The 18944-nt window shown below is 48.2% G+C and overlaps 2 protein-coding genes and 2 long non-coding RNA genes across 7 annotated transcripts; 2 read left to right on the top strand and 2 right to left on the bottom strand.

The window, feature by feature from the left end:
* The first annotated feature begins 40 nt into the window (after positions 1–40).
* Positions 41–14349, top strand: prph2b (peripherin 2b (retinal degeneration, slow)). The gene is made up of 3 exons (XM_032552843.1): positions 41–1891; positions 2708–2954; positions 12307–14349. Exons 1-3 carry the CDS (start codon positions 1311–1313, stop codon positions 12505–12507), a joined length of 1029 nt encoding a protein of 342 aa, XP_032408734.1. The 5' UTR covers positions 41–1310; the 3' UTR covers positions 12508–14349.
* On the top strand, positions 8094–9508 carry LOC116712998 (uncharacterized). Its single transcript, XR_004337760.1, has 2 exons — positions 8094–8346; positions 9001–9508. It is a non-coding gene; the product is annotated as an uncharacterized LOC116712998 (long non-coding RNA).
* On the bottom strand, positions 8339–12288 carry LOC116713003 (uncharacterized). Its single transcript, XR_004337764.1, has 2 exons — positions 11580–12288; positions 8339–11549 (listed from the first exon to the last, which is right to left on the bottom strand). It is a non-coding gene; the product is annotated as an uncharacterized LOC116713003 (long non-coding RNA).
* Positions 14350–14510: 161 nt separating the features above from the next.
* Positions 14511–18718, bottom strand: syndig1 (synapse differentiation inducing 1). 4 transcript variants are annotated; one of them, XM_032552866.1, is made up of 6 exons: positions 18509–18718; positions 16635–17018; positions 16370–16510; positions 15284–15478; positions 14702–15080; positions 14511–14671 (listed from the first exon to the last, which is right to left on the bottom strand). In XM_032552866.1, exons 2-4 carry the CDS (start codon positions 16971–16973, stop codon positions 15320–15322), a joined length of 639 nt encoding a protein of 212 aa, XP_032408757.1. In that variant the 5' UTR covers positions 16974–17018; positions 18509–18718; the 3' UTR covers positions 14511–14671; positions 14702–15080; positions 15284–15319. The 4 variants fall into 4 exon arrangements, with proteins under 4 accessions (XP_032408757.1, XP_032408758.1, XP_032408755.1 ...); XM_032552867.1 differs by having other exon boundaries at positions 14702–15072; positions 15288–15478; XM_032552864.1 differs by having other exon boundaries at positions 14702–15478.
* Between the last annotated feature and the right edge of the window lie 226 nt (positions 18719–18944).

Raw genomic sequence — 18944 nt, 5'->3', positions numbered from 1 at the left:
TTCTGGAGGACCGGACCTGCTGAGGTCCGTCTGGTCCAAACATCAAGGAGGAGACAAGATGGATGCCCAGCAGCAGGTTCTGGTGGTCGGTTGGTACTGACCCGGTTTACAGAACATTTGGTTCATTTCTCCCAGACTAATTTGATCATGATCCAGTTTTAGTTCAGATTTTTCTCCTGAAAAAAGTTTAAAAAAAAAAAAAATTTACAACCCAGAAGGCTCGGCTGAAGCTGCGATGGAGGTTCTGCCCAAACAGGACGGGTCCAGGTGGGTCCAGAACCTTCCAGGGTTTCAGCCAGGATAAATTGTGTGAATGTTCCAGAATAAAAGCCCGTCCTTCCTGATCCGGTCCAGCTCAGGTGACTATTGTGCCCGTCTGGTCCGATCCGGTTGGGTCGGATTCTGGCTAAAACTTCAGCCAGACTACTGCTGGGTAAACCTGCCGACCTGAGGTCTGCTGGTTCTGGTTCTGGTCCCCTTCTATGACCACAAATCCTGGAACAAACTGCCAGAAAACTGCAGTAGAGCCGAAAGTCTGAGATCCTTTAAGGCTAAAGCAGGCGGGTTAGCTATGAGTGATTCAGTCCAGGCCCGGCGGCATTGGGGGACATTTGGGAACATTTGGGAACAATGGGGGACATTTGGGAACATTGGGGGACATTTGGGAACATTGGAACAATGGGGGACATTTGGGAACATTGGGGGACATTGGGGACATTGGCTGCCCACAGAGACAGCCAGGCTTGTCATTTATTGGCAGTGGACCCGGATCAGGACTTTGAGGATCTTCTCGGGGTGGTTACCATGACTACCAGGGAAACTCCGCCTGCTACGTCGTGTTCGGCATGGCGATGGTTAAGCCATCCATGTTCTCTGATGGACTGAAGACCTGTCCGACCCTGGAGGTGGCGCCATAGACGATGACGTGTTGACTGTTGACAAGCTGTTGTCATAGTAACAGCATCCTCAGATTTAGATTGCTGATTGCTGGGCCTCACCTGTGCGGGGGCGGGACCAGGTGAGCCGTCTGACAGGAAGCTGCTGCTTAGCTCCAAACCCATTAGCAGTAATTGGAGGATTAGAGCCTCAGATGATCCGCTGCTAATCAGATCAGGAGCGGCTTTAGCAGGACGCCAGGCTGCCGCTCACATTCACACCTCCGCTCCGCTTCGCGCTGGTTCCTGCTGCCGGTTCCCCATCATGACTCAGAACCCTGCGGTCCAGTTCCTGAGCTCCTCCTGGGACGGCTTGCGGCTCTGAGCCTCGTCGTTCTGCAGACCCGTTCGGGACCGTCGCCGCGAGCCGACGCCATGCCGTTCCTGTCGTTGAAGTTCAACCTGCAGAAGCGGGTCAAGCTGGCTCAGGGTCTCTGGATGCTCTACTGGCTCGCCGTCATCGTGGGCATCATCCTCTTCAGCCTCGGCATCTTCTTCAAAATCGAGCTGAGGAAGAGGAGCGAGATCATGGACAACAACGAGAGCCACCTGGTGCCCAACCTGCTGATTCTGGTGGGCATGCTGTCCTGCGGCCTGAACGCCTTCGGGGGGAAGCTGTGCCACGACTCTCTGGACCCCCAGAAGTTCTCCAAGATGAAGCCGATGCTGCGGCCCTACATGCTGCTGTGCTGCGGCTTCAATGCGCTGCTGCTGCTGCTGGTGCTGCTCTCCTTCCTCATGCAGTTCGCCGTGTACCTGACGCTGGCCGAGGGCCTGAAGAACGCCATCCGCTTCTACAAGGACACGGACACGCCGGGACGCTGCTTCATGAAGCGGACGCTGGACATGACTCAGATCGAGTTCCGGTGCTGCGGAAACAACAACTTCAGGGACTGGTTCGAGGTGCAGTGGATCAGCAACCGCTACCTGGACATGAGCAACGACGTGGTCAAAGAGTGAGTACCTGAACACGGCAGGTCGGGTTCAGAGGAGAATCTGGGCTGGTTTTAGTTCCTTGGTGAGGTAAAGCTGCAGGTGGATTGTTGCGTTCAGGGACTCAGCAGGGGATCAATCTGGGCTTAAGGAGGTCAAAGTTTACGGCCTCTGAGGCAGCAGCAGGGGAACGTTCTGCAGCAGACCCGACCCGTTAGAAAGTGAAACTCAAAAAGAGCCTAATCTGCATAAAACTGATTATGTCATCACAGCAATAATAACAAAAAGCAGCGGGTGGTTGAAGGTCCTGAACTGATTAGTGTGTAAGGTGGTTTCACCGCAGTGCGGTCCAGGTCTCTGGGGTTCTGGAGGTGGTTCTGGTGGAGTTCCAGGGTTAGGGTGGGTGGAGCAGGAAGTGGTTGGAGGTACTGAAGGACCAATCAGGTCTCTGATAACACGACCAGATGGAGGTGTGAAGGCTCAGGGGGCTAGAACCAGAACCAGAACTTCACCTCCCTGCTGCTCCGATGTTTCACTGATTTTTAAAAGTTTTGTATCTTCTGTGCTGATCAGTCAGTCTGAGCATGCTCAGTTTGGAAGGTCAGCCTTCTATGAGGAACCCTCCACGATTCTCCATCTCATATCTGAGCAGAGCCCTTTAAAAGGCCCCGCCCGCCCCGCCCGCCCCGCCCGGCGCCCCGCCCGGTGCCCCGCCCGGCGCCCCGCCCGGCGCCCCGCCCGGCGCCCCGCCCGGCGCCCCGCCCGGCGCCCCGCCCGGCGCCCCGCCCGGCGCCCCGCCCGCCTCCTATCAGGGTCTGACCTGTGTGTTTGTCCCTCAGCCGTGTCCTCAGTAATGTGGAGGGGAAGTACCTGATGGACAGCGTCCCGTTCAGCTGCTGTAACCCCGGCTCGCCCCGCCCCTGCATCCAGCATCACCTGACCAATAACTCCGCCCACTACGACTACGACCACCGCACCGAGGAGCTGAACATCTGGAACCGCGGCTGCCGCCAGGCCGTCTTCTCCTACTACAGCGGCATCATGAACAGCATCGGAGCGCTGCTCATCTTCACCATCGTCCTGGAGGTAAGGCTCCGCCCACACTGCCGCAGCCAATCAGCGACATGCGTTCTTAAAGGGACAGAACCGGAGTTAGTGAAGCGTCGTGACGTCTGTCTGGTTCTCACTGGTCAGTCAGAACTGTAGCTTCATTATCAGGAATCCATTAGTCACAAACTGTCCCACATCATCATCCCTCCTCCACCGTGCTTTACAGTGCCCTTACAAAAAATCCCATGAAATTCACGTGATCACATGTGGTTCACATGTTCCACATGTGATAAAGTATTTTGATCATGTGATCCATGGTTTATTCAACATGCGATCACATATTTCTCACATGCCTCAGTTTATGTGCCTCTGGTATAAATTAAATAAATGTTAAGTTATGCCAGAGGCATAAACTTCAACTTTAAGACAAAGCAACACTTATATTTTATGTGTTAATAGAAATATTTGCTAATAATGTAAAGTATATAGTTAACTAAAAAAATAACTAACTGGTGTGAAATAAAGGTTTAAAATGCTTTATAAAATAAAATAATACAAAATAAAAGGGTTTAAGTCTGAGCTATTATATATATATATATATATATATATATATATATATATATAAATGATATACAGTGACGTCAGTAACATGTTACTGACGTTGGACCACTTTTTTCAGTAACCAATAATCTAACGCGTTGCTATTTCATATCCAGTAGTCAGACTACAGTTACTTATCAAAATCATTTTGCGTTACTATTTTCTTTTGGAATTTAATTTTATTTCCTCTACGTCTTGTCGAGTGATCGCCGTTTCTATGCGACAGAAACGTAAACAATGGAGGGAGATGCGCATTTTGTTGGTAGAAAAACAGGAACTACTTTGAGTTTCTGTCGCCAAGTCCGATTAATATAAGTGGCTTATTTTTTTTTAAGTTGCTAGCAAATTTAATGAGTCGCTTTCTGGGCTGGTTTTTGAAGGTGAAGTTGTTCATTTGGGCTTGGAAATAAACAGACAGAAACCCCAGAATGTGTCTGACCTGCAGCTAGTTTTAGTCAGACTCTCCCTGTCCATCATTTCCAGGATGATCCGTCCCGCTGTGTCTCTGTTAAAGTTAATATATTACCTGTGAATGACGTCCAGATGTCCAGAACATTGGAAACATGGAGACTAATATGAACAGAGCAATAAACGTGGAAACAGCCACGAATGAATGAGTCCGTAAAGTTGTGCAACTAAATGCCATTATAATTATTAATATTAAGATAAATGTCACTAATCTGTGCAGCAGCCATCTGAACTGTGGAGCCGCAGGAGGAGCTCTGACCTCTGACCTCTGACACCAAACACAGAACCTGGAGGCTGAGGGTTAAAATCCTTAGAGTTTTCCAGACAATAGTGGAAAACACAAAAACTGCACAAATTACTAATGTTTTTTTTTTTTTATTGTAACCATTAAAAAATCTCCCCTTCAGTTCAACCTTATCAGTGGAGACACATTGTTGATGTTACTATTATAAAATAGTTTACAATTAAGTTTTGGCAAAAATCAATGTCATTTTCACAGCGTTGTTGTTAGCAGCTGCTGAAAGTAACTAAAAAAGTTACTTTTAATGTAACTTAGTTACTTTCCAAATCAAGTAATCAGTAATCCAATTAAAGTTACTTTTTCAAAGTAACTATTCCATCACTGTGTGTATGTATATATATATATATATATATATATATATATATATATATATAAAATATATATATATATATATATTTATAAAAATATATATATATATTTTATATATATATATATTTTTTATATATATATATATATAAAAAAAAAAAAGGTATATATATATATATTTATATATACCTTTTTTTTTTTTTTTTTCCCCAAGATGGCGGCGCGCGCAGTTGCAGCGGCCCGTTGCTCTCTCGGTCGGTGCTATGTTATGTTTGGCTGCTTGTGTTGATTTGTGTTCATGTCAGACAAACAAAATATACAGTCGGGACGATCTCCTGACGATCGGTGCCCGCTACGAACGAGATGTTACAGCTGATTTTCAACTTGTTCAATATTCCGGGGGACATGGCGAGGAGCCCCGGCGCGCCGTGGATTACCATCGCAGCAGGGAGGAAGCGGCGGCGGCGTAGAGAGAGAAGGCAGAAGCGGGGCTGCAGGCCCGGCCTGCTAGCTAGGCTACGGAGGCAACCACACAAACCACCGCTCCCCAGCCTGTTTCTCTCCAACGCCAGATCCCTTGCAAACAAGATGGATGAACTGAGACTACAGGCTGCATCTCACAGCGCAGTGAAGGACAGCTGTATTCTTCTGATCACGGAGACCTGGCTGCATCCAGACGTAGCGGACTCTGCCATCGAGCTAGCAGGCTACACAGTACAGCGCCACGACAGAACGAAGGACTCCGGTAAGAGCAGAGGAGGAGGCTCTGTGTGTACCTGAACAACACCTGGTTACTAACACAGCGACTGTCATCAGCCATTGCTGCCCAGACCTGGAGTATGTGACTGTTAGATGCAGACCAATATACCTCCCCAGAGAGTTCACCGTAGTCATGGTAACCGCTGTTTACATACTACCGGATGCTAATGCTAAAACAGCTATTGGACTTTTGCATGGCAGCATTAGCCATCTGCAGAGCATCTATCCAGATGCTGTGCACATCATAGCGGGGGACTTCAACCATGCAGACCTGAAGACGGCGCTCCCCAAGTTCCACCAGCATGTAAAGCAGGGGTGGGCAATCCTGGTCCTCGAGGGCCGGTGTCCTGCAACTCTTGGATGTCTCCCTGGTCCAACACACCTGAATCCAACAGCTGAATCACCTCCTAAGTGCAGTCAAGTTCTCCAGAGTCCTGCTAACGACCTCATTATTTGACTCAGGTGTGTTGAAGTAGAGATGCATCTAAAGGTTGCAGGACACCGGCCCTCGAGGACCAGGAGTGCCCACCCCTGATGTAAAGTGTGCTACAAGAGAGGCTAACACTCTGGACAAAGTCTACTCCAACATCAAGCTAGGCTACAGGGCTAGACCACTTCCTCACCTGGGTCAGTCGGATCACCTGTCCCTGCATTTAATTCCTGCTTATGCCCCCCTCAGGAAAACTGCTCCAACCATCACCAAAACCATCAAATCCTGGCCCCAGGATGCGACACAGCAGCTGCAGGACTGTTTCGACAGGACAAACTAGGATGTTTTTGAACATCAGGACCTGGAGGTTTTTACAGACAGTGTACTGTGCTACATCAAGAACTGTATTGACACTGTAGCTGTGGATAAACGCATCCGGGTCTTCCCAAACCAGAAGCCCTGGATGACTCAGGAGGTCCAGCGACTGCTAAAGACCAGGAATACCGCCTTCAGGTCTGGGGACAGGACCGTCTACAGTACAGCCCGAGCTAACTTGAAGAGCGGCATCAGAATGGGTAAGTCTGACTACAGGAGGAGGATAGAGGGCTACCTTGCCAGCAACAACAGCAGGCAGGTGTGGCAGGGAATCCAGCATCTCACCAACTACAGGACCAACCTCGCAGCTGCGGAAGGCGACGCCACGCTGGCAGAGGAGCTGAACCTCTTCTTGCCCGCTTTGAGGTGAAGCCAACAGAGGCAGCCACACTACACCAAGCGACCCACAACACCACACTCCTCGTTGTAGAGGAGCACGAGGTGATGCGCACACTGCGGGCCGTCAACCCAAGGAAGGCTGCTGGACCTGATGGCGTCCCTGGACGTGTCTTGAAAGACTGCGCCGATCAGCTGGCTGGAGTCTTCACCAGGATCTTCAACCAGTCCCTAGCCCTGTCTACAGTCCCATCCTGCCTGAAATCTTCCACCATAGTCCCCATACCCAAGAAACCTCACATCTCCTGCCTCAACGACTACCGGCCAGTGGCACTAACCCCTGTGGTGACGAAGTGTTTTGAAAAACTGGTCCGGGGTCACATCACAGCACTTCTCCCTCCTGGCTTTGACCCCCACCAGTTCGCCTACAGAGCCAACAGATCCACAGAGGACGCCGTGATCACAGCCCTCCATGCTGCTCTGTCACATCTGGAGCAGCAGGGGAGCTATGTGCGGATGCTCTTTGTAGACTACAGCTCTGCTTTTAATACCATCCTCCCTCACAGACTGGTGGACAAACTGGGGGACCTGGGCCTCCCTCACTCCACCTGCATGTGGATTCTGAGCTTCCTGACCAACCGACAGCAGAGAGTTAGGGTGGGAAAACATACATCCACTGCCCTCAGCCTTAGTACTGGCTCTCCACAGGGCTGTGTGCTGAGCCCCCTGCTCTATTGTCTGTACACATACGACTGCACCTCTGCCCACCACAGCAACACCATCATCAAGTTTGCTGATGACACCACAGTGGTGGGGCTCATCTCAGGAGGCGACGAGTCCGCCTACAGGGGGGAGGTGGAGCGGCTGTTGGTGTGGTGCAGGGAGAACAATCTGCTCCTCAACAACTCAAAGACAAAAGAACTCATAATAGATTACAGGAGGAATAAAACGGACATTACACCACTAACCATTGGGGGAAAATGTGTGGAGAGGGTAGCTGATTTCCGTTTCCTGGGGGTCCACATTGAGCAGGGCCTCACATGGAACATGAACACCTTGGAGCTGATAAAAAAGGCCCAGCAAAGACTGTAACTTCCTGAGGGTTCTCAGGAGGAACAGCATCAAGGAGAAGCTGCTGGTGTCCTTCTACAAGTGCTCCATAGAGAGCATACTGACCTACTGTATCTGCGTCTGGTATAACAGCAGCACTGCGGCTCAAAGGAAAGCTCTCCAAAGGGTTGTGAATACAGCCCAAAAAATCATTGGCTGCCCTCTCCCCTCACTGGAGGACCTGCACAGCGACCGCTGTCTAAGAAAAGCACAACACATCACAAAGGACACTTCTCACCCCGGACCTTCTCTGTTCACACTGCTGCCTTCAGGCAGAAGATACAGAGCAACCAGAACCAGAACCAACCGTCTCAGAGACAGTTTCTACCCGACAGCAATAATAAAACTAAATGCAATCAAAAACAACCATTAATCATCATGAATGATGGATGTGAGAATGTGGCTGTTCTTATTTATTGGTTTTTTTACCAGTTATTTGTTATTTAATTCTTACATTGTGTGTGAATTGTGAGACAGTTATTTTTTGTTTTTAAGCATATGCACTGACTGATGGCACCTTTTAAATTTCATTGTTCTTGTGACAATGACAATAAAGATTTATCTCAGATCTCATTATTTCAAAAATCTCGCGAGATGTTTTCAAGCCCAACCAACTCTAGAAGATTCTTCAGACAGTTGAGGACGTTAAAAAAAGAAGAAAAAAGCGGATAGTTTTTTGCTTTCTTTCTCTTTTTTATGGATAAAATGGACTTGAAGAGTTTGGCTTTTTTCCCAAAGAAAAGGTGAGAAATGTTTTACTTGATTTGAATCTCGAGGTGTATCGAAAATGTTTAGACAGAAATATAAATCTGGAAAGTAACACGTACTGATAGTGATGTACCGGTGAACTTTTCCTTAGTACTGAAGTCATGCTAAGCTAGCTAAACGTTAGCTGAACGCTGGCCCATTTTACAGTTTGAAGGCTTTATCCTGAGTCCTACAGCTCCTAAAACAAATTAGTGTGGATTTGATGCTTCACTACTTAAACTTTACCTCGGTTATTTTTTAATGGAGGGAACAACAGACGGCAGCTGTTTACTCAGTCAAAGTTAAAATTGAGGACCGTTATAATAAAATGTCCATTTCTCCCTCCATGATGTGTGAGCTGCTATTATGATGACATTCTTCCAGTAGAAAAATATAAATTGACCTGTTACTGTTTTTAACGCTGCATGATTTTTCATTTAATTGCCAAGAGAATTATAGTTTTATCAACTGAAGTGTTTTTTAGCCTGACAGGATAATCACCAAACAACGTCACGTTATGCTGCTTTATTTAGCAGATCAGAGTCATTCTGGCCAACTACACACTGATGTAAAAGTAGGACTCTGCTGTGGGTGTGTGTAAATAAAATGTAGTCCAGATCATAGGAGCTTTGTTTTATTAATTTTTACAGTTTGTTGGAGGCCAGTGGTCCAGTGAAGCTCAGATGAGGAATGAATGGGGCAACAGATCAGGACCCAGAGACCTCATCACCTTCAGCACTGGAGAAGGAAAACTCCCCACCTGAGCATCAGCACCCACAGCACTGTGGTTACTGGCACATATAAGAAGACCCCTATACAAGCCACCAATGCCAACATGTGTGTGTGTGTGTGTGTGTGTGTGTGTGTGTGTGTTCTAACCACCCTTAAAGACATTAAGGAGACTCAGAGAGCTCACAGTTGAATGCTACAGTTTCTCCTGAAACAACGTGAAGGACCAGTCAGGTTTTACCTGAGGTTCTGTTTTCCCTCTCTGGACCGGCACTGATGGTATTAAACCCGTTTCTGGTTTCCACATGTTTATTGTCTGGGTCTAATTTGGACGTAAACCTGTATGATGTCATGCTCAGATGTTAAAAGTTGTTTCTGGTTCTCAACAGTTTCAAACAGAAGTAAATAAATTGTTGTTTTGTGTACATATATACTTGTCTAGGAAGTCTTGATTCATAGCTACAAGTTTACTTTAGTTTGCAGTTATGTCTTAGAAAATCATATGAGATTGACATGTGACCTCATATTCATCATGAAAAGTGAATAATATGAAGAAACTGGACATTTTCATGGTAAAAAAGGTGGTCCCATTATTTTATAATTGTATATATGTATATCACATATTTCCACATGTGGAAATGTGTGTATCACGTGATTCCCATGTGATCACATGGGAATCTCATGTAAAACGTTGTGTGAACCACATGTGTGGTTTTCATGTGATCTCATGTGACTTTGATGGGATTTTTTATAAGGGCGGCTATGAGCTGATCTGCTGTGGTTTCCACAGAGCTCAAGCTGCTCAACACTATTTGATATATTTACATAAAACCATTATAGATTTATTAACAGTGGCTATAAATTAGCTTCAGGCTTCAGGCCACTGGAACACCCTGAACATCTCAGGCTAATGGCTGTTAGCCTTAGCAGGCTAATGTTAGCAGGTTTAGTTACCAGATTTTCATTTAGTGCTTCAGCATTTTTGGTAACAAAGTCTAAAGTGCAAATTTCCTTCAGTTTTGTCCAATTTCATCTGAATAAAGGTCAACATCTGTGTTGAAGGTTTGGTTATCAACTGTTGGGTAGTTAGACCTTTATACTCAACTCTTATTTTGAAGTAGTTTTAGATGCAGCAGTTCCACTTCCTGTTGTTGCGTTCCCTTTTTTACAAGAAACTTTATTTAGCAATTGACAATAAAAAGACACAATAAAAGAAAAACACATGAACACATAACCAGGATGTTATTCAGATAAATACAGTAGCTCACATATGAATAGGTTTGAGTTTCTTCATGTTCTGCTCATCATGCTGGATTTCAACATGATTGGATTCAGTACTTTAGCATTAGCTCCTGCTAAATACCATGCTGGTCTGTGCTTTAGCTTTAGCCCCTGTTAAATGCCATGGCATTAGTCCAGCATTAGCTAAACTAAAGTTTATTAGTGCATTAGGGTTAGAGCAGCTAACCTTTTAGCTATCTGTGTCCACCACCGTATTGTACCATTCATTCAGAAATCTGTTCAAAGCCGTTTACTAGAGCAAAAACCTTCACAAAATAATCCTGACAGACTAACATTAAGGATTAGCATTAGCATGCTACTGCTGTAGCAACAGATGGAGGCAAACATTCAGAAACTCAAAGATCATCATCCATGAAACCTTTTAGGGAAAATGAACGACATCTGTTGATTTGTTCTGTAATGTTGAATGAGAGGGTTATGGAAGTAAATGTCAGTCAAATCAAGTAGATAATCAGCTGCAGCTCATCATGGCCGCTGTCTGGTTTCAGGACCCAAGACTCACCAAACCCGCCTGTTAGCTTATTTGAAGCTTTTCTTTCATGGAAGTTGCACCGTTTCTCGTTCAAACCGTCGGATCTCCTTTCCTGCTAAAACAGGCTCGGCAGTTGGTGTGTGACGTTGAATTGATACGAGACGAGTTCATCTGGTTAGCATCAAATAGCATCAGATAGCATCAGATAGCATGGGATAGCATAGCAGTTTAACATGCTTCACAGCATCAAAGGAAACATTAGAAAGAAAGAAACTTATTATATAACTATAACCTTCAGAGTCATTAACATCCTGAAGGTAGCCTTAGCATGTTAAAGTTAGCATTACATTAGTCTTGGCATGTTAAGCTAACAAGGCGAGGTTATTAATTGGATTTCATTCTTCACAGAACGAACTTTAAAACTCGTCCTTTATGCTGGCAAAGGAACACATGAACATAAAAAACTGCTTTAAAGTTAGCGTGGCATGCTAATGATAGCTGTTAGCATGCTAACAGGCAGCCTCTGTTTTCAGCTGGTCCTGCTTCTGAAGGTGAAAGTTGTGGATGAAAGCCTTCAGTGATGAAGACTCGAAGCCAGCCTTCATCAGCTAACATGCTAACTGCGGCGTGCCGCTCCAGTTCGTCCTCTGCTGCATTCTGGGAAGTTTTCAGGGAGTCGGAGTGAGACGATCCTGCCTGATGCTGGCGGGTTGATGTAGCTGGAACCTGGCTTCTTGGACAGGACACATGAAAAGAACCAAAACCCAACTGGAACCAGAACAGAACCATCGATCTGGGCCTGACGCTCTGTTGCCATGGTAACCGGTTGCCCGCCTCCTCCAGCCGCAGTCTTTAACCCGTGGACGGGTTCATGGAAGATCAGCCGTGTTCCTAATCCTCCGTTTTAAAACAAGATGATCGTCAGAACACCTGGACCGAACCGGCACCAGGTGACCCGGCACGCTGCCATGTTAATCAGATTTACCGCCATGTTTGCTTATGAACCGGACCGGTCACGGAAACCCGCCACAGTCCGAGTCCAGTCCGTCAGCGACTCGGACTGACTAGAGAGCCAAGTCCAGACTGAGCTGCTGCAGGTAATCTGCCTGGGGGGCAGGAACTATTCCTGGGGGGTTAATCTGCCGCAGCAGGGTGCATTCTGGGAAGTCAGGGACATTGCCTAAGAGGCCCGTTATCTGGGTCAGAACAACAAGTTCAACACCTGAAGTTACTGGCTGAAGGACACACCTGAGCTCACCTGGAGGGGGGGCAGAGGGGGGCCTGTGCTCCTGGTTCAGAACCTGAAAGCTCCAATCAGATCGCTGCAGGAACAGGAAGCTGCGGGTTGGTGCAGAGCTGAACCATGTTGATCTGTCCAGACTCACTTCTCCTCTGTGTGTGTGTGTGTGTGTGTGTGTGTGTGTGTGTGTGTGTGTGTGTGTGAGTGAGCCAGGCGGGGGACGTGGCGGGCCTGAAGTACCTGAGCACGGCCCTGGAGACGATGGCCGACCCGGAGAACCCGGAGTGTGAGAGCGAGGGCTGGCTGCTGGAGAAAGGCTTCAAGGAGACGCTGGCCGACCTTCTGTCCAAGGTCAAGACCTTCGGCCGCGCCAACCAGGTGGAGGAGGGCGGGGCCTCCGCCGACGCCACCTGAAGCCCCGCCCACCAGCATCCTGAGGTCTCTCCCCTCCCCTTCCCCCACCGCAGCCGTCTGCCCCCCCCCCCCCCCCCCCCCCCGCCCCCCGCCGAGCCGGGGGGCCGAGAGAGGAGGCGCCGCTTCCCGGACTGACGGACTCTACTGAGCATGTGCAGAACACACACACACTGAACACAACACACACACACACACACACACACTGAACACACACCCTGCCAGAGAACTGTGTGTGTTTTCTTCCAGTCTGTAAATTTGTCACCAGAACATTTTAACTGAACAGAACCTGAGGTCCAGATGACCTGAGCCCGACCGGTACCAGCCGGTACCACCTGGCAGCCCTGACTCCTGGCTTCCTGCTGCAGTGTCTCAGTTTGTCCTGCAGGGGGCGCAGCTTTGGAGGATTCTTGCCAAACATTTCTTTTTTTACGCCCAGATTTTAGTTTGTGCGTCGCTGATGGTCGGGTGGCTCGGTACCGGTTGGGTGGGTTGCTATGGAAACAGACAGCCAAAGAGCAGGTCACCTTCCTACTCACCTGTGCAGGTAAACACTTCCACATCTGGAGTTTATGCAGAGCTGTGCTGCAGGTGTTCTGTTAGAGACACACAGCAGCAGGCAGGAAGTCATGCCTAACTACAAATAGTGACGTCAGAGTAACAGGAAGTGATGTCAGAGTATTTTACTAGCAGATAGTAGATGACAAGAGTTTCAACAAGTCGATGTCACTGGAAGTCAGGTGGCCAGACTAGACTATCTGTGTCCGGATTCAAGGTCTGCATCCTGGGAAGGAGAATAAACCAAGACCTGAAGAGAGAAGCAGTGAATTCACACAGGTGTTGCTTCCTCCATCTGCCCCGCCCCCACCTCAGCGTAACTCAGGTTGCCTAGCAACCGTGAAGCAGAGAAAAACAGCAAGGGAGCTGAAGTTTGTTTTTCAGTCATGTGTTACTGATTCCTGTATTATTCTTCACCTTTATAGTAAAGTCTGTTCATAGGAAAAAATGAATCTGTTAGTTTGATTCTAAATGTTCAAACATGTATAGCACATTTCTACCAGGAATAAATATAAGCAAATTATTCATTTTCAAATATAATAGTCTCTGAATCTCGGATAAACCATTAGAGTTAAATAAAACTAGCATGTTTGAAGGCTTAACTATAATCAATCAAACCGATTTGATCAGGAATAAATTCAATAGTAAACCAAACATTTTACAGCTAAATGTTAAATGTCTGAATAATATCTGTGTTTAATTTCCAGTCACTGGGGAAACTAGCCGCAGTTTTTCTAACCATGTTCTGCTCCGGTAAACCCAACCTGCAGCTGACATGAGCCACCATGTCAGAGCTGATATTGGAGACTTACACACTTACATTGTACAAAATCACGTTGTGTCATTTAAAGTGTAATGTAACAAAATAATTTACCGCTTTTCACCGCCATCGTCGCTCTGCCTGAACGCCCGCTTGGGGACCCGCAATGAATTATGGGATACGGTGGGCCGACCCATCCTTCAAATCTGGGGAAAAGAAGGACACATTTGGACGAGTCTTTGGATTCGGACGGGCCTTCTCGCCACGCTATGACGTAATTGGCCTACAAATCCGTCCTTCGACAGACGCAGACCCTGAATTCGGACACAGCTTATGACGTCATCACTCAGGAAATGATGTCAGCACTTCCTGAGTACTGACATCACATTTTCACAGGAAATTTGTAACAGGAAGTGATGTCAGAGTGGTGTTTGTGGTGTTGCTGGAGCTGCGCCTGGCAGGCGGCGCTCAGGGCGAAGCTTCCCGTAGTCAGACTGAAACTCTAGAAATAAAAAGTCCAGAACCAATCAGCGTGTTCGTCTTTTATTCAACATCGTCCAAATGAGCTGCAGGTGGCGCCGAGCCGGAGCCCGTCGTCATGGAGACATCCCTCCTCACCCCGGCTGCTCCAGAGGTCAAAGGTCAGCGGCCCCAAAGACTTTCCTTTAATGACGTTCAGATCAAAGGATCAAGTATTGGAAAATCCGTTTATTTAGGAACAAAATGGATCTAAACGGGTCATGAACAGAACCACAGGAGACTGGTTCTGGAGAGGATCGGCCCAAAACGGCTCCAGAACCTGGGCCGCACCTCGGTCAAAAGTCACAGCCTCATCAGACATTCTGAGTTCTCTGGCAGAACCAGCAGGTTCTACAGAACCTGCTGGTTCTACAGAACCTGCTGGTTCTGGTTCATATTAGCAGCAGCTAAACGGATCAGGACGTTAATGAGCTCAGAGGACAGATTAGTTCTGCTGACGCAGGAAGTAACACCGGGGGGGGACCGGGTCGGGTCGGGTCGGGTCGGGCTCTGGACGCTCAGGTGGCAGCGTGATTGAAACCAGAACCTGAACAGAACCTGCATCAGGGTCAGAGCTGCAGAACCTCGTCCACATCTGCATGAGGGAAACCCGGCCCACGTGGTTCTGCTGGGCCGGTCCGACACCATCGGCCCTTGTCACTGTGAACAAAACCCGGCTCCATCAAATCAGAAACCGGGAGATCCGTGGACAGAACCAGAACCAGAACCGGCTGCAGAAGGAAAACAAACCCAGATTCAGTTCAGAGCAACCAGAACCTCCCAGTGGGAATCAGAACCGTTTGGACCAGAACCACAGCAGGTTCTGCTGGTTCTTCATCCACCTGGCAGGTGAAGTCTGATGATGATGGTTTACAAACATTCAAAAACCTTCAGAGAAAAATCCAGAACCAAAAGACACAAAAGTCCAAAAACCCGTAGAACCCCCCGAGGCTCCAGACCCAGCTGCTGTTGCCATGGTTACCACTTCTGGTTCTTGGACAGGTAGGCGACGAGCGCCACGGCAACGCCCACATAGATGCCGGTTCCTATGGTGATGGAGAGAACGGCGAGGAAGAGCGCCCGCCTGGAGGTGGAGCCGGCCAGGTGGAGGTCACCTGTAGACACCGCCCGGCTGGTCTGCGGACAGAGACAGGGGTCACGACCCCGCGGTGGGACACCGGGTTCTGGTGGTACTGGAGGAAGTCACGGCACTGCCCCCACCACCGTCTATTGCCATGGCAACGCTCAGGATGAGCCGCAGCCAATTAACCGCCATGCTGACAGGAAACAGTTTCCTAGAAATTAGATACAGTGAAACTCTGCAGCCAATCAGGGCCAGGGGGCGGGGCTTCCTCCCACCAGGTTCTGGATGGGTTCTCCTGATGTTCTCATGCTTTCTGGACCCGAGTCCGGGGGATCTGGTGGTTCTGATCTCACAGTCCAACTGGACCAGCGTTTTTAATGATTTGGTCCTACAAAATAAAAGACTCCACATTTCCCAAGTCTCATTTGGACTTTCAAAATAAATGTCAATGACCAGGTCAGAAAAGTAAAAGCCTGTTTTCTGATTCCACCTGAAGGTTCTGACCCGGTGAGATCCAGAGTGGGTCCTGGAGGTTCCAGCGTCCATGTTGTAGTTCTCTTCCTGGTTTAACACACCTGAATCAGATGAACGCTGACATGCTGAGGAGGAAGTTACATCACCAGGACAGACTCTGGACCCCATCGGGTCAGAACCAGACCTACACATCAGAACCATCAGAACCACTTCTGGACCAGAACCCACAGTGTGTGAGCTGCAGGGACCTGGTGTTTTGGGCTGGAAGATGAATAAAGTTTATTCAAATCAGTTCTTGTGTGGGAAGCGTTACTATGGCAACAAGCATGTACTGAGCACGCTCAGTACGGCTGACTGCAGAGCGGTTACTTAGCAACCGAAGTGGGGAGTGGGCAGCAACAAGAGAAGAAGAAACTGCAGGAGGTCATGGGTTAACATAACATCCGCCCACCCAGGCTCCGCCCACCTACCTGCTGCGCCAGGTAGAAGGCAGCGATGCCGAGCGGCCAGAAGCAGCAGAGCATGGAGAAAACGCTGAGGCTCCGATGATCTCTGGGAGGAAGCAGCAGGAAGTCGTCATCGCTGTGAGTGGAGGAGCTGGAGAGATCGCTCTGCTCACACACACAGTACACACACAGTACACACTATATATACACTATATACACACTATATACACTCTGTATACACAATATATACACTCACAGTTTACATCAGACTCAATGGATGGATGCTGACCTCCAGCTCCTCGTCTCCGACCGGGTCAAAGGTTATCGGGGGAATCTTGGCCTCATCTCCACTGAGCTCCAGTAACTTGCTGTCAGAGAGTCGCAGCGTCTCCCTGGAAGATCCGGCTGAGCAACAGGTGGGGGTGGGGCTTTCGATGAAGGTCGTCTCACAGCAGGCTCCGCCCCCAGACTCCGCCCACAGCCGAAACAGGAGGCCGGAGGCCTGGGGGGGGGTCAGGGAGCCGGGGTCCAGCTGCTGGGGAGGCTCCGCCCCCGGCCTGTGGGTGTCGATGAGGCCGCCATGTTCTGTCAGGGGGGACGGCCCTGCCTCCGCTACTCCGCCCTGCATGGCGCTCCTGCTGCTTCTCAGAGGGGTCAGAGGTCAGACTGTGACCTGGAATAGGAACAGGAAGCTGTCACTGTCGGCTGCTGGTCCTGAAGAGGCCCAGAGAGCAACCATCAGCAACCAGTTCACCCTGTGACGGCTCGTCGTGTCCTTGGGCAAGACACTTCACCGTCCTTACAGAGGACGCTGTGCAGGCAGCCTGGCCTCAGTACCCCAGGGCAGCCAGGGCTACTATCCACTAAATAGTAGCACCTGCAGTACCGCTAACGCGGACAGATCTGATACCATCAGCGTGTGGTAGCTACATGCTAATAGTAGCTACATGCTAATAGTAGCTACATGTTAACAGTAGCTAGATGCTGATGGTAGCTACATGCTAATAGTAGCTACATGTTAACAGTAGCTAGATGCTGATGGTAGCTACATGCTAATAGTAGCTACATGTTAACAGTAGCTAGATGCTGATGGTAGCTACATGCTAATAGTAGTTACATGTTAATAGTTCCATGCAGGTTTTTTTTTAATCCCAAAGGGAAATTAAATGTTGGTGTAACTCATTCATTCTTCAGAGAGGTATTGTAGATTTTGATGGCTGCTGGAAGGAAAGATCTGCAGCTGTCTGTTAAGTGAAGCTTCACAAATCAAATAAAGGTTTCACAAAAAGATAAACAAGGTTTTAATTATTCTGCTATAAGAGCAGAATAATCCAGTCCAGGTGTGAAGAGTCTAGGTGTTGTAATTTTTAAACTAGAGTCGATTAAAGATGCGGAAGGTTGTGAATAATTAGGTGGAATCGCCCTTTAGCCATTTCCCGAATCGGAAACCAACTTCAGCTTCGTCGTTGAATGAAGCTTTGGAGTCCTCTGGACTTTATAAATCGCTTCATGATGTTCTAAATTTGGTTCTGTATTTGATTGTTTCCCTTTTTGGCGGTTAATGATTAACTTCTGTTTTGAGAGCATATGATTTTATTTTGAAGGGATTAGTGTTAGGGTTAGCTTTAAGTATTAATAAAGGCAGCTTAACAATGAAAAGACGGAAGAGAAGTTATTATGGAGATATGTGTATTATTAGCAGTGTGACGTAAATAAAAACACGTTTGAAACATTATGTAACTAAAACTGGATCTGTTTCATCATATTATAAAGTAAAATAGTTTTATACTGTAACCGGTATTTACAGCTAGACCGTTGAGGTGATTTTGATGCCCAGCTCTAACAGACTGAAGGCCCGGCCTGCCTCAGTCTCATCCTCATGTTCTGGTCGGGTTCTGTCTCCGGTGCGCCCTGCTTGGTTGCCATGGTTTCCATATGCGGACCATCTCAGCTCCTGGTTCGGCATCCTGAGTTCTGGATCAGACTCCCGGTTCGGAACCTTTTCATGCAGCAGAACAATCTCCACCTCCCCCTGCCCCCGACACCAACACGCACGCGCATGGCTGTTTACAGGCAGAAATGCGTGAAGCTCATGATAATAATTGAATACCCATACACTGCCTCTGACGTCATCCCTGTGATCACGCGAGCGCACATACTCACCTCGCAAGGTGAGGCATGAAAGTCTTCATCTGAGGGGCTGTTGTCCGTCCTCTGACCGACCTCAGAGCGCTCTGGGCCGGGCAGCGAGCTGACAGAGACCCGCTGAGGAGCCGCGGAGCTCTGGACCTCTGAGAGCCGAGAGAGGAGCTCGGCGGGCGGGCAGCAGAGCGCCCAGGTGTCCAGGAGGATGGAGGATGCAAGTCCACCTCGCTGCAGCAAACAGAAAGGGGCGGGACGGACCGCTGTCAGTCTCATACCTTATTTGGAAATGGGACCATTGCACTCCGGAAGTGAAGGGGGCGCTATTTCCCATATAATCCGCGGTCTCCCGTTTTTATTTTCTTTTGAAATCTGTGATATATCTTCATCTTTAGGAAGGATTTTCACTCTCAGCATGTATTTGAACTTTTCTCTTTTATTTACTTCAGCGCAGCTC

This window comes from Xiphophorus hellerii, chromosome 22, assembly GCF_003331165.1.
Source record: "Xiphophorus hellerii strain 12219 chromosome 22, Xiphophorus_hellerii-4.1, whole genome shotgun sequence".
Classification (NCBI taxonomy): Eukaryota; Metazoa; Chordata; class Actinopteri; order Cyprinodontiformes; family Poeciliidae; genus Xiphophorus; species Xiphophorus hellerii.
This window is presented reverse-complemented; position numbering and strand designations above follow the sequence as displayed.

Excerpts from the sequence above, each read along its gene's own strand:
- prph2b (XM_032552843.1), top strand. The coding sequence starts at position 1,311 with ATGCCGTTCCTGTCGTTGAAGTTCAACCTGCAGAAGCGGGTCAAGCTG. Across the intron at positions 1,892-2,707 it reads AGCAACGACGTGGTCAAAGA|CCGTGTCCTCAGTAATGTGG; the intron begins GTGAGTACCTGA and ends TTTGTCCCTCAG. Across the intron at positions 2,955-12,306 it reads TCTTCACCATCGTCCTGGAG|GCGGGGGACGTGGCGGGCCT; the intron begins GTAAGGCTCCGC and ends TGAGTGAGCCAG.
- syndig1 (XM_032552864.1), bottom strand. The coding sequence starts at position 16,973 with ATGCAGGGCGGAGTAGCGGAGGCAGGGCCGTCCCCCCTGACAGAACAT. Across the intron at positions 16,511-16,634 it reads TCGGAGACGAGGAGCTGGAG|AGCGATCTCTCCAGCTCCTC; the intron begins GTCAGCATCCAT and ends GTGTGTGAGCAG. Across the intron at positions 15,479-16,369 it reads CCTTCTACCTGGCGCAGCAG|ACCAGCCGGGCGGTGTCTAC; the intron begins GTAGGTGGGCGG and ends CTCTGTCCGCAG.